Below are 15,594 nucleotides of genomic sequence, written 5' to 3'. Positions count from 1 at the left end.
TCCCAGGGGTATAATGTTTCATTTGTAAATAACATCAGTATGTATCTCTCAGGGATAGGGACTTAAAAATCTATAATTACAATACCATTAACATAATTAAGTAAATTAACAGTAATTTCTTTATCTCATCTAATCAGTTAACATTCAGGTTTTCCTGATTGTCTTACAGATACCATTTTTTTTTTGTAGGTATCTTTTGAGTCAGGATTCATACAAGATTCATGCACTTTTGATTTTTTTTATACATAAAAAATGAACTGTGAATCAAATTGCTTTTATTTCTGGATACTTGGACTTTTCTGTCTGCATTAATTTTTTGCTCTGGTTTTAAACATTTTTAATAAAGGGTCGTCTGTGTGGCTAAGTGGTTTAGCGCCTACCTTCAGCCCAGGCATGGTCCTGGAGTCCTGGGATAGAGTCCCACATCAGGCTCCCTGAATGGAGCCTGCTTCTCTTTCTGCTTGTGTCTCTGCCTCTCTCTCTCTCTCTCTCTCTCTCTCTCTCTCTCAAATAAATAAATAAATAAATAAATAAATAAATAAATAAAATCTTTAAAAAACATTTTTAATAAGTTTACATGTTTATTCTTTGAGTATTGCATCTCCTGCATTTTTCTCTCCTTTAGGAATTCTTAAATGCATGTTAGGCTCTCTCATCTTTTTTCTTTTTTCTTTTTTCTTTCTTTCTTTTTTTTTTAGCTTTTTTAATATATTTCATCTCCTTTTCTCTTGTGGGCTACATTCTGTATATTATCTTCAGATGTGTCTTTCAGTTAATTAAGTCTCCTCAGCTGTGTTTGTTTGGTTTATCCTTCCATTGAGTTTTTATTTTAATCATAATTATTTCAAGAAATTCTGCATGAATGTAATTTTTTAAATAAGTGCTCTCTTGAATCTTATATTTTCAGTCCTTTTCTTTAAATCGGAGGTTTGTAAGTTATGACTTGCAAATCTTGCAGATATGGCTTGGAAATGCTGCATGACAGCCATGCTCATCTAAGCATTGTCCATGACAGCTTTGGTGCTACAACCGCTGAGTTAAGTAATTGTGACAGAGATCTAATGACCTTAAAAGCTTAAAATACTTATATCCTGACCCTTTATGAACCAAACTTGCCAACACTCACCCCTCCCCACCCCGTGCCTTAGATACATAAAACGTTATTTTATTGTTTTTATATATATGATAATCCTTACATTTCAAGTCTTTTTGGATTGTTCTATTGTTTATTGTTTTTGCTTATAATGACTTACTTTCATGTTTCCTTTTCTGTTTGTGATTTTTGCCTGTGTACTCTAAATTTGTTAGGTTACACAGGCTAAGGACGGTTACCTGGTTTGGTGGGTGGGTTATCAGGGCTGGTTGATGGTTGAGTTTGCCTTGTCTGCTGCCTGGGAGTATGGTAGACTGGGGCTATTTTATATATATATATATATATATATATATATATATTATATATATTAAGGTTTTATTTATTTATTTATTCATGAGAGAGACAGAGATGCAGAGACACAGGCAGAGGGAGAAGCAGGCTCCATGCAGGGAGCCCGACGCGGGACTCGATCCCGGGTTCCCAGGATCACACCCTGGGCTGAAGGTGGCACTAAACCACTGAGCCACCTGGGCCCCTTTATATTTTGTAATTAAAACCTTTTTATTCTACTTTTTTCGTCCTAAGTATACTCTTTAATTGCCATCTTCCCAACCCACCACCCCTCTGGTAACCATCAGGTTGTTTTCTACGGTTAAGAGATGGCTTCTTGTTTGTCTCTCTCTCTCTCTCTCTCTTTTTTTTTTTACTTGTTTATTTTGTTTTTTAATTTCCACATATGAATGAGATCATATGGTATTTTTCTTTCTCTGACTTATTTTGCTTAGCATCATACTTTCTAGCTCCATCCATGTTGTTGCAAATGGCAAGATTTCATTTTTTTTATGGCTGAATATTCTGTTATATAATACATACATATATTCCATTATATATATACATATGTGTACCCCACATCTTCCATTTACCTATCGGATATTTGGGTTGCTTCTATAATATTGTTATTGTAAATAATGCTGCAGTGAACATAGAGGTATATGTATCCCTTTGAATTCGTATTTTTGCATTTTCTGAGTAAATGCCCAGTAGTGTGATTACTGGATCATAGGATAGTACTATTTTTAATTTTTTTGAGGAACTTCCATACTGTTTTCCACAGTGAATGCACCAGTTTGCATTCCCACTAACAGTGCAAGAAGTATTCATTTTCTCCACATCCTTGCCACCATTTGTTTTTTTTTGTTGTTGTTGGTTTATGCATCTTGACAGGTGTGAGATGATACCTCATTGTAGTTTTGATTTGCATTCCCCTGATGATAAGTGATTTTGAACATCTTTTCATGTTTCCATTAGCCATCTATATGTATTCTTTGGAGAAATATCTGTTTATATATATTCTGCCAACTTTTAAATTGGGTTATTTGGTTTTTTGGTGTTGACTTGTATCAGTTCCTTATATATTTTGGATACTAACCCTTTATTATATATGCCACTTGCAAATATCTTCTCCCATTCAGTACGTTCCCTTTCAGTGTTGTTGATTGCTTCCTTCACTGTGTAGAAACATTTTAGTTTTTTAAAAATTTATTTAATTTTTTAATGTTTATTTAGAGAGCAGAGTCGGGAGGGACAGAGGGAGGAGAGTCTTAAGCAGACTCGAAGCTGAGCACAGAGCCCAGTGTAGGGGCTCTGATCCATGCAGGGATCCCACAACACTGGGATCATGACCTGAGCTGAAACCAAGTCAGATGCTTAACCAACTGCTCCACCCAGACACCCCAGAAACATTTTATTTTGATGTAGTCCCAATAGTTCATTTTCAGGTTGTGTTAAAGGGTATGATGAAGTGGGAGGAGGAATACACCTTTAAGGGGACATACAAGGAACAGTGGGAAAAAAGGACGATCAAGGCAGTGTAATTACAAACATCAAGGGAGGAAAAGTGGATTTGGCTAATATCTTAGAAAAGCCAGGGAGTTTGAAAAGCTGAGAAGAAGCTCTTGCATTGGGCAGGTAGTAAACTTGAGGACAAGTTTAGTGGAACAGTGGCCTAGATTGATGAAGTTAACAGGTGATGAGGTAAGAATTAATTAGCTTGAATTTCAAAGAGATTTGGTAAAAGAAAGAAATTGTGTCACTTCAAAAATGGAAAAGACTGGTAGAAGCATTTTTTTTTAAAGATAGGTAAAAGAGCTAGTTAGGGAAAGAAAGATGAATGATAAATAATGAATAACTGTTTTAATGGTAAAAATATTAGAATGAGATAAAATGTAGAATAAAAATACAAATGGAAATGTTAGATAATAACATTGTAACAGATTTCTAACCCACACTAAATGAAATGTCCCACAGCCAAAGTGATTTGTACCCTTTTGATCCTTTATTAGTTTCAAAGAGGGAAGCCTTTCATTACACTCATAGAAGCCACCTGTCAGACAAGTGATCTGAACTATAAATAGTCATGTTGGGTGGAGAAAAATAGAAACGTTAAAAAAAAAAACAAAACGTAAAAGTACCTGTACAAGCAAACAGTACAACTAACTTCTAAATAATTCTAATAGGCTGGGTATATATTACAATTGTCTCATGCTTTAGGTTGAGCTGTTTTTTTTACAGGCTTCATTTATATGGGTGCATTGTTTTAGAGGCGAACAGGATTTTTCTCATGTAATAAAAGACTTCTAATTAAGGGGCTGTGGAAAATTATTGAAATTAAAATTATTTTAATTAAAAATGTATGAAGTGCTTTCTTAGAATTCATCTCTTTCTCACTATAAAATTAGACATCAATGGAATACTTAGGCTTATAACAGAGTTATGTACATAAGTACATATATGTAAATATATACATTATTTGCAAGTTAATTAAAATTATTGAATTTTACAGGTACCTTTGTAAATATAGTAGATTAAGACATAGAGATTGTAGCACAACATCCGTGATTAAATCTTTATATGGTAATTACTTTTAGTTAATTTTACGATCTTAGAAAATGCTCTAGTTGCAGACAGTAATTTTCATATTGTTTTTCTGACAAAAAATGACAGTAAAATAAATGTCATGACAAAGAGATCTTTGAATGACAGCCACTTCTGTAGATTGGTAAATGTTTTCTTTGTACTATATGTATTTGTGTATGCTTTGTGCTTGTACAAAGTAAAAGCGCTTTGTGGATTTTGTTATGGTTCTCTACCACAGTTATCTCATAACTGTGTTATAAGCCCAAGCATTCCATTGACGTCTAATTCTATAGACATCAATGAGAAAGTGTAAGAAATGAATTCTAAGAAAGCACTTCATACTTTTTTTTTCCTATCAAGCTGCTCTTCATTTTCTACCTAAAATACCTGAATCATCTTTAGTAGAAAATCTTTATAAATTCACAAATCATTTACCATATAAAAATAATGATGGAACGATTAGAGAATTATTAGGTAAGATAAATAATTTTAAGCTTTAGTTCTTTATCCATCTTTTGCAACCTGGGGAAATGGTTTCTGGCGTGAAACCATTTCATGAATAAATACAGTGCTTGGAAGTATGGGGACAGGAGCAGAGAAGGATTAGGAAGGTGATTTTTATGGAGGTAGATAATTTGAATTTCTACCTTTTTCTTTTTATATTCCAAGGTGCTTTCATTTAAAAATGTTGTGTATTTGACTAATTTGAATGGGCGAAGGTAGTTACTTTATTAATTGTATTAAATAAGTTTGTTCTTAGATTCCTTTTCAAAGCAGTAGCAAGATTGTTTTGGTTAGGTTTAGGGGAATCCTTTTTTTTTTTTTTTTAAGATTTTATTTATTCATGAGAGACACACAGAGAGAGAGAGAGAGAGGCAGAGACACAGGCAGAGGGAGAAGTAGGCTCCATGCAGGGAGCCAATGTGGGACTGGATTCCGGGACTCCAGGATCATTACCTGAGCCAAAGGCAAACAAGGCAGATGTTCAACCACTGAGCCACTCAGGCTTCCCCAGACTTGTAAAATAGATAGATTTTAATGCAACATGATCCTTTTATTTACTCCTCTTTTACATACATCTGTACTGTAGCTATTGTTATGTTAATATTACTTTGTAAATTCTTGTATTTTAATATTCAGAGTTCTGAGGTGGGGACTTCTTTTGTTATAAATGCCATATTGTGCAAAGTCAAGTTAAAGTATCAAATTCCTGTTTATTTTAAAAGGAGAATAAATGTATTCTGTAATATCTGATAATATAACGAATCTGTTTTTACTTTTTCACTATTTGTTGAATTTACTGAGAGAACTGAATATATATGTATGTTGCTGAATGAATTTTCACAAATTGAACATCTGTGAAACCAGCACTTAGATCAAGAAACAGAACTTGGTATATTTTAAAGCTTTTATGAATATTTTCTGAATAATATTTTCAGTAATTTTTTTCTAAGTGATTACTGTGTGTCAGCCATTGTTCTAGGTATTAGGATGACACAGTAGTGAACTAAAATAGAATGTGGGGAGATAAGTATCAGTTACAAGTAAATGTAATTACAAACTTGTATATGCTAAACGTACATTATCCTATGAAAGGCAGTATGATGAGGTAGACTGTAGAGTGATTATTTGTATTCTGGGGAATAAGAGTAGAAACTAGAATCAGATTGCTTAGGTTCAAATTCTGTTGTCAGTTTTGGTATTTATGTGGCTTTAGGCAACTAATGTCTCTTGTGACTCATTTCTTAACATGGGGAAGAAAATGGTACCCTACCTTAAATGGTTGGTATGGACATTAAAAGATTATTCATGTAAAAATATTAGCATATTTTTGTAGGTCCTCTATATGTATTAGTAACTTATTTTGTCTCAGTAGATGTTTTGTAGTGTATCATTCTTATTTGAAAATGATACAGAAGCATACTTCATAAAAAAGCTAATTATGTCTTTAGAGTTCAGATCAAATAATCCAAAGGGATATCAGAATCTACTTACATAACATTGTGGCAGTCTTTGTTGCATGTTTCAAATTTTATTGTGTTTTGGGGTGCATAGGTGGCTCACTTAAGTGTCCCACTCGTGACTTCACCTCAGGTCATGATCTCAGGATCTTGAGATCAAGCCCAAGTTGGGCCTCCCCACTCAGCATACAGCCTGCTTGAAGATTCTTTCCCTCTGCCCTTCCCCCCACTCATGCCTTTGAACTCACTTTCTGTCTCTCTTTCTAAAATAAATATTAAAAACAATTTTTTTTTAGTGTGTATAAGGATCATTGGGGTGCCTCCTGTAAATGCACATTTCTATGGGTCCCTTTCTAGGCATGTTTAGCTCTGAAATCAGTATTTTTTATATTTATATTTTTTATTTATATTTATATTTTATATTTATATTTCTTAGGGACACAAATTTGAAAACCACTGGCCAGTTGTGTCTTTTGTATGTATGTAGGCCAAATTTCAAATTATTTTGTCTTAGCATTTTAACATAGAACATTATGAGGTGTTTTTTTTGTGTTTTTTGTTATTGTTTCTGGTGCATCTGCTTATTACTACAAATGGTAAAAAAAATTTCCCTAAATCTATACTTGCTCTAGTATTCTCTATTAGTAAGTAGTATCATACTTCAGGTTATCCAGTTGAGAAACCTGGATTTATCCTTGATTCCTCCTTCTACCTTTCCTTCTGTCTTTAATCCTCTACTTTTCTTCAATCTCTGGTTTCATTACTGATGAAGTTTCTAGCATGGAAGATTTTGTAACATCTATTTATGCCTGCCTTTCTCCTCCCTACAGTCTGTTTTCCAAAGTTGTCAGAATTTCTAAAACACTGAACTGATTATGCTGTCTACTTGCATAAATGTTTCCCTTAGTAATTACCCTTTGCCCAAAGGTTCCTAAGTTTCTTAGTATATGTTATAAGGCCATTGGAATGCATCTTCCCTTTATTTTATTCTTCCCTATCACCTTGTTTCTGGGAATGCAGAATTTCTTGTTGTTTCCTAAGGAAAATAGCATTTTTTTCATGTTTCTATGTTGTTTAATCATGCTGCTCTTTTCCATCTTATGTCTCCTGTTTTCAGTCTTTCTTTCAGTGGGTCTTTATTGGGTTGTCAATAAAGAGAACCCACCCTGTGCCTGGCATTGTGTCAGAGGCCAGGCATGCATGTGTGAAAAAAGACAGGTTTCCTTTTCTCACTTGTCTTATTGTCTAGTGAAGTCTGTCAGGCCCTTTTCTTTTCTTTTGTTCTCACAATCCAATCTCTCTGTTATATACTATTAAGTGTTTATGTGCTTATCTTTTCTCATTTAATTTTGATCTCCAGGGCTGAGACCATGTCTTATGTTTATTAATATTTCTTGCCTAGCATTGGCACAGTATATGGCATATAGTGATCACTGAAATGTATAATTGAATAAAACTTAGAAATCTAAATACAGAGCTACTTCCAGAATAGGTCAAAGCTATCCTTTATAGAACACAATTATATTTTTAATTATATAAGTAGTAAAATGGCTATGTACAATCCAGTGGGGAAACCTGTGCTCCTACTATATTATTCCCATTATATAATCTTAATGTTACGATTTTTTTCTCTAGGGGCATTGGGAAGAATATTCTGTCATTTAAAGTTAAATTTAAAAATATTTTAAGCCATTTATATTTTTAAGATTAAAGTTTTTTTTGGAGAGAGAACAAGAGAGTGCAAGCAGGGGAGGGGCAGAGAGAGAGAGAATCTCAAGCAGGCTTCACACATAGCACAGAGCCTGACTTGGGACTTGATCTCATGACCCTGAGATCATGACCTGAGCCAGAATCAAGAGTCACATGCTTACCTGACTGAGCCATCCAGATGCCCCAATTTTTTAAATAATTTATTCAAAGTTATGATTTGAGATAAAGATTATAGAATGTATAATTCTAATTGTTAAGACTATATATTCTTTTAAAATTTTAATTAACAAATCTGTATTATTAGTTTCAGAGATATTCATACATCTTTTAATAGAAGTTCTGGTCAAAGGGGTGCCTGCGTGGCTCAGTGGTTATGGTTTGGCTCAGAGCATGATCCTGGGATCCTGGGATTGAGTCCTGCATCAGGCTCCCTGTGGGGAGCCTCCTTTTCCCTCTGCTTACGTCTCTGCCTCTCTCTCTTTGTGTCTCTCATGAATAAATAAATAAAATCTTTAAAAAAAAAAAGTTCTGTTCAAAGGAATCATTTACACCAGACTCTATTTTTCATATTCTGTACCTTGAGCAATCCTGGCCTGTATCTTAAAGTTATTATATAACATGCTTGTAGTAAACCAATTGAAGACATGATTTTTGTTCCTACCATTGTAAACCAATCACATCAGTGAACTGGTAGCTATCACTTACTTAATTTATCCAAAGGTACAGAAACAGCCCTCTTTCCCACAGAGTTACAAAGGTACAAAATGATAACCTTCAACAAGGACCCCCCCCCCCATTGATATATAAATCTTTTCCCCTTGAAGTCACTTAAAATGAGCAGTTCTTTGGAATTCTAAAAAGGAAGATGTATTTTTGAATACGTAGGGAAAAGTGTGAGGTGAGGTAACTTGGACAATCCAAAATTGAAGTGGATGGAAAGAGATCTGAACCCCTCAGTCATTGGGAAGACAATCTCAAAATGTTACAGATCAGTAGAAGTCGCTTCACCTCTTCCTGCCATCATTATTTATACAAGTAGGACATGGGAATAAGAACTCAGCAAGTGTTCTCTTCTATTCTTGGGCAAAAAGAAATAGAATGCAGGTCTTATAAGAAAAAAAAATTGTGAGAGAGCGCGAACTTGCACAAGCAGGGGGAGGGGCAGAGGGAGAGAGAATTCTAAGCAGAAGCAGACTCTGTACTTACTTACTGGGGAGCCAGACATGAGGCTTGATCTCAAGACTTTGAGATCATGACCTGAGCCAAAACCAAGAGTCAAACAACCAACCAAGCCATTCAGGCGCCCCATGTAAGAAAATCTTATTAACAATAGTTGAAGTCTAACTATACTTAGAGTGATTTCATTTACAATACAATGTGGGATACTTTGCAGGGTGAAAGGAGGTAGTATTAATAATTATAGTGAAACAATAGGTGTAAATTGAAAGCCAGGCAGATGCAATAGCTACACTATCATAACTGCTACAATAGTGGTATGAAGGATGTGTCATGGGAACATAAAGAAGGGAGCTTATAGGTTAGGGAAAACCTTTATCTGTCTGAGCAAGACTTTGAGAATGAGAAGGATTTTTGCCCAAATTGGCTAGACAGAGGGCAGGCCAGGCTCAAGAAACCTAGTGCCATCTTACCATTAGCCATGCCTCTATCCAGATCATTCCCTCTCAGGAGATGCTTCAGGTCCATCATTTTCTAAAACAACTCTATGTGAAAACTTTCAGTTTTTAGTATGATAAACCTAACATTTAAGATTATAATTAAAGTGGTTTGCTGGCAGTAGTAATTGATAGATTTTCCTTGCACATGTCTACTACAGTATTTATATTTAAAATATGTCAATGATTAAAAGATTATTACGTGCTATGGAGAGGAAACATTTTCAGTATGTGAGGGAAGATGATACTTGTTCTGCATTCCATATGGTTACACCAGAACAAATGGATGAAAGTTAGAAAGGGGCATATTTTGTCATTGGTATAAGAAAAAATATTCTCCTATGCAATCCAAAGGTTAAAGCAGGCTCTCCTGGAAGTTCTGAGTTCTCTGCATTAGAGGTAAAAGGAAAGTCCTTTTCTCAGGATGCTATCAGTGGGATACATTCTTTCTCTACTAAATTATCTCTTTGATATTAATAATTGCTAGAGTTTCAGGAAATGTGAGGGCTTGAAGCAGTTTTTCCTCAACTTTTTGATCTATGAGTAAGGGTGAGAAGATGCTTTCCCAGTGTCTTTGTGGAGGGGGACAGATTTGCTGCTGGCTTTTCCAAAAGTAATACCAACCATAGTAATTCCCATATACTTTTAATCATTAATGTCTGCTTCCAGTAATCCTAAGTAATATTAAAGACATTAAGTACTTACCGGTTTATCTAGTCAAGTTTAACATTGTCATATTAAATTTTTATGCCCCCTACTTCACTAGCTTGTTGCTTATTAGCATTTTTTCAGGTATATTCACAAATAAATGACTGAAAATATTGTTCAACTCTGCTCCCACTTCTGATTCCTCTTTGAAATTGTCAAGAAGGCAAATAGGATAACAGTTTCTACCTTAAAAATGAGCAAACAAGGGATCCCTGGGTGGCTCAGTGGTTTAGTGCCTGCCTTTGGCCCAGGGCATGATCCTGGAGTCCTGGGATCAAGTACCGCGTCAGGCTCCCGGCGTGGAGCCTGCTTCTCTTTCTGCCTGTGTCTCTGCCTCTCTCTCTCTCTCTCTCTCTCTCTCTCTCTCTCTCATGAATAAATAAATAAAATCTTTAAAAGAAAATGAGCAAACAAGCAAATCTTGGATCATAAAAGTAATGCTTTAAAACATAAAAACTCAATAATTTAAACATACTAATGTGAGTGTTGAACATTTACTTGGGCCAAGCACAAAATTTTCACAATTCATAAAAATCGTTTTTACAAAAACAAATTTTTTTAATTATATTTTCTACTACTTATTGGGTATTTGTTATGGGCTGGGCACTGTGCTGAGCACCTCACATCTTTCAACAGTGCTTTCAAGGTAAGTAATTAGTATTTTCACTATAGGTAGGAAAAATTGGATGCCCACAAGATTAAGTGACTTAGCCAGAGCTGTGTGGTTTGTAGGTGAATAAATTGATTCAAATCTAGGTGTTTTCATTCCATAGTTGTTTATGATACTCCCAAATTACTGTATGCCGGTAATTTTTGGTCATTTACTATTTGTATTTGAACCTTTATTTAAAAATCAATTTTATGTTGTCTGTTTATTGACAGGTAAAGATATATAAAATTTATTGCAGTATGTTACAAACCAGTAAATATTGAAAACATTTTAAAGTAAATGTTTACTCGCACAAGTATATACATCTGTGTGTGTGCACCTACATGGAGAATTGGGCAGGAGGGAAATGAGTGTATATGTATATGTATGTAGATACATTGATCTAGATAAAAGGTTTGTCTCCTGTAGTTTTCTCTTGATGTTTTTCGTATGTATGTGTATATGCATATGTGTTTATTAAATAATACTAAATCACTAGATATTTAGAATTGACTACAGTTATTCCATTACCCCTGGAGAGATTCATCAGGAACACTCAGGATTTATAAGTTACACAATAAGAGGAAAAGAGCTACTGCCACTCTACTGGTTCTTTTGTGTTTTGCTTCCTTGCTTTTGAATGGTTTGCCATTATAGCCAGCCAGCCACAATTTTTTTCCCCTTAGGCAGCTGTGGGTTTCCTAAATATCCTGATTATCTCATTTGTGCTTTATATTTCTCACATAGCACTGTTATCAGTAGATAGTTTTGAAGAAGCTAAATTGGAAACATTAATGAGAGTAGGAAAAACAAAAGAGGTAAACTTTTTCCTAAATTTCTTTTTGCTTCTTCCCCATACGCTCCAGCCCCCAGTAAAAACCACATTGAGCTTGGTTTTCCCAATACTCCTAGTTTAATTTCTGACTATCTAGTACAGGGGTTGGCAGACTATAATCCACTTTGTTGAAATAAAGTCACGTTCATTGTACAAATGCTTTTTTGGTACAACAGCAGAGTTTAGTAGTTGCAACAGAGACTTTATGTCCTGCAAAATTTAAAATACTTACTGTCTGGATCTTTACAGAAAAAGTTTGCAGACTCCTGATCTAGCAGGTAAGGAAGAAACCAAGGATTTCTCATTTCATTTCCAGGGGACTTTAACCTGTTATTTACATGGGAACATTGTAGCACATGAGCATTACATAGTATTTCATTGTAAATGGCCCTGAATCGGTTTAGGAAGTACCATAGTTTCTGGGAGGAAACAGCTTGCTTTTCAGCAGATATGTTATGAGGAAACTTTGAAAGTTGTTGGTAGTTGGGGGTTCCTGGGAATTAATTATGTAAAAAAGGAGGGTAAGGAAAAGGAAGGAGAAAGGCTGGTTTATTTTGAATTAGATTGACAACTGTAACACCTGTATTATTTGTGTGTTGTGTTCATTTTATGTCATTATTCATTAGGCAGACGTTTGATCCAGTGTTGACTTCTTACCACCTGTTGATTTTCAGATTGTGTGCATGGAGATTTTTTTGTTGTTGTTGTTGTTACTGTTGTTAGTTTTCTTCCACTTGTATTTAGGCTTTATTAAATGAAGGATGTCTCTTGCTCAGTGATTGATACATTTCACCTAAAATAGTACTTGACTATAATAAATGTTTAAATATTATTTGTTGACTGAACTCAGATTTTATACGAGATTTTATTTTTGTTACAAGGTTGTGGTTTTTCAAAAATGTCTGTAATCAGTTTGTACCTAGAAAATAGGCAATAATGAAATCTACAAACCTTTGTGAAGAATAAATCTTTACAGACTAATGATCTTAACTCTTGGCCCAATCAGATCATTACATAATAGTATCTGTGTCCTCACTTCAGTGAAGCTTTGGTGCTTGAAAATCTTTACAAGTTGATATGAACTGGTTAGTTACACATTTCCATTAGGTGAATTTCACACTAGCTTTAATGACCTTAACTCTGATTTTGCTACTGGTGTAGGTTCTAAATACCATGAGGGTTGTTATAAAATTTGTATAAAAGTTCTCAAATATAGTTTAATCATTTGACACCATTGGCTTACTTACAATTTTTCTTCTTTAATCTTTCCAGATACCATTTATAATAATGAAAAGATACTACTAAATACTAACATTGACTTATTCATGGTTCCTTGTAGTTCTTTTTAGTGAAATCTGATTCCACCTAGTGATGAGCTGTTTTTATTCGACTTTTAAGATAACTTCAAAGTCACTAATTACAAAGACATGTTCTCAACAATATTAGATTGAGTTACATTGGAATTAAAAAATATTTATATATCATCCAAAATTTGTAGGAGATACTCTAAAATCAAAAGATCTCAGTATGTAGCAATTTTAAAGTGCTTGGAAATAGCTGGGATATGTAGTGTGCTTAGTGGTTCGGCACTAACCAATTTGTGGTTGTCATGGCTAACACTGAGTATAACAGAATGGAGGAAAATAGGCAGATGCAAGCTAAATGTAAAATAGGACAATGCAATTTCATTTGCTGAGAAAAACAGTAATTCAAAACAAATAGTTCTTTGGTTTTGTTTTAACAGATAAAAACCTCAAAGTTATCATGGCTCTTAGATTAAAATATCAGCAATGTGATACTCTTTATACTTTTTTTTCTTCTTCTTTAGCTTGTCCTTTTTTTTTTTTTTTTTAAAGAAATAGGATGCTGAGTACATTAGAAAAAGAGTTTGTAGCAGCCTGTGGAAATTGACACTCTATTCCAGGGAGGTTGGTAGACTATCAACCACAGGACTACTTACGTGGCTATAGCCCATTTTTGTAAAGCAAGTGAGCTAAGATTTTTACTTTTTTTTTTTAAGATTTTATTTATTAATGAGAGATACAGAGAGGCAAAGACATAGGCAGAGGGAGAAGCAGACTGCTTGCGGGGACCATGATGTGGGACTTGATCCCGGACTCTGGGGTCATGCCCTGAGCCAAAGGCAGATGCTCAACCGCTGAGCAACTCAGGTGCCGTGCCCTTGATTTTACATTTTTAAAGCAATTTATTTTCTTTTAGTATTTTGAAGATGTTGCTCTACTATCTTCTCATTTGCCTTGTTTCCCATGAGAAATCTTGCTCTAACCTTTTCTTTGTTCCTCTCCATGTAACTTTTTAAAGTATAATTACTTTTAAGGTTTTCTCTGCCAGTGGTTTTGAGCAATGTGATTATGTACTTTGGTTTAGTTTTCTTCATGTTTTTATGCTTGGGATTGGTTGAACTTCCTAGGTTTATTGCCTTATTTTCATCAACTTTGGAAAGTTTTCATTCATTATTTCTTCAAATAATTTTTCTGTCCTCCATTACTTTCCTTAGAAGTCTACTATTAATACATTTTGTCATTATATTAGGCTACTTGAAGTCCTTCAGTTCTCTGAAGTTCATTTATTTTTTCTCTTTGTATTACATTTTAGATAATTTCAATTGCTTTGTATTTAAGTTTGCAATTTTTATCTTCTACAAAAGTTATGCATTTATTCCCATCTGACATATTTCAGTTAGACCTAGTTTTAATTTCCAGAAATTCAATTTGAGTGATTTTTATACCTTTCATCCCTCTCCTGAAGTTTTTGTACATATAAACTATAGTTATAAAAACTGTTTTAATGTTCTTTTATACTAATTCAAGCATCTCTGTTAGTTCTGGGTCATTTTCTGTGATTAATTTTTCTGCTTATTATAGATCATATTTTCCTGCTTTGCATGTCTGACAAATTTTGACTGGCTCTTAAACATTGTGAATTTTGACTTGTTAGTACTTCATATTTTTTCATTTCTTATAAATCTTGACCTTTGGTCTGAGACACAGTTATTGGAAATCTTTGAATTCTTTCAAGTCTTGCTTTGAAGATTTGGTAGGGGGCATAAAAGAAGTGTTTAGTCTATATCTGATTGTTCCCTACTACCTTAACCAAGCATGTTTCTGAATACTCTTTAACCAATGCACATGAACTGTACGGATTTTCAATCCAGCTGTTAGGAACAGCCACTGCTCCCTGTCATATGTGAACACAGGCTACTTTCCTTTTAATTCTTTTGAGTAGCTAATTTCTTCACACATGCACACCAGTTATTGCTATATGGATTACCTGAGGTGCCCCTTTGCGTATCTTCAGAGTTCTCTTGTGTAATGCTCTTTTCCAATTCTTCTTGATCTCCTTGGACCCTGAGCTCTGTCTTTAAACTATTTGCCTGGATTTCTGCTTTCAGCACCAAGGCCTGGAAACTTAAGACAGTTAGCTGGGGCAATTGTAGGGCACACTTGTGTGTTTCTCATCTCTCAGGGATCACTGTTGTTTACTTCCTGATGTTGAGTGTTCTGAGAATTATAGTTTCATATATTTTGTCCTGTTTTTTTTTTTTGTTGATTTGAGTATATTGACGCTTGTTGTAGCCAGAAGTAATAGTTGGGATGTTGAAATTTAAGATTTAGTGGTTAAATAATTCCAGGTAATGATACACCATAGGTATAAGTGGAGTAGAGGTGTGAAGGTCATTTAATGAGTCATCCACATGGACTTTGAAGTCACCTAAGTAGATGGATTTGAGATAGAGAAGAAGATTTTAAACCGAGAGCCAAAGTTGTGGAGTTTTAATACTGCATGTTTTATGTGTTTGTCTAGGAAAATACTTTTCTAAGATTATGCTAATTTGTCTTGTCTTTTCTTCTAGAACCTTCTGACAACTTAAGGGAGATTCTCCAAAATGTGGCCAAATTGCAAGGAGTATCAAATATGAGAAAACTAGGCCATCTGAATAACTTTACTAAGGTAAGTAACTCATCTAAAATTCTTTGTTCCTTATTATACTTACCTTAGATCGCTTTCTAGCTATCATTAAAAAGAAA

The 15,594-nt window shown here is 34.4% G+C and overlaps 1 protein-coding gene across 4 annotated transcripts in view; it reads left to right on the top strand.

The window, feature by feature from the left end:
- The window catches only part of RICTOR (RPTOR independent companion of MTOR complex 2), a 111,393-nt gene that overhangs the window by 19,670 nt on the left and 76,129 nt on the right, over nucleotides 1-15,594 (top strand). For all 4 annotated transcript variants that reach the window (XM_055325325.1, XM_055325324.1, XM_055325327.1 and 1 more), the window contains one exon: nucleotides 15,420-15,517. In XM_055325325.1, coding sequence (XP_055181300.1) covers nucleotides 15,420-15,517 — 98 coding nt within the window. The remainder of the gene's footprint in view (nucleotides 1-15,419; nucleotides 15,518-15,594) is intronic.

Source organism: Nyctereutes procyonoides, unplaced genomic scaffold (genome assembly GCF_905146905.1).
Source record: "Nyctereutes procyonoides isolate TBG_1078 unplaced genomic scaffold, NYPRO_anot_genome, whole genome shotgun sequence".
Lineage (NCBI taxonomy): Eukaryota > Metazoa > Chordata > Mammalia > Carnivora > Canidae > Nyctereutes > Nyctereutes procyonoides.
This window is presented reverse-complemented; position numbering and strand designations above follow the sequence as displayed.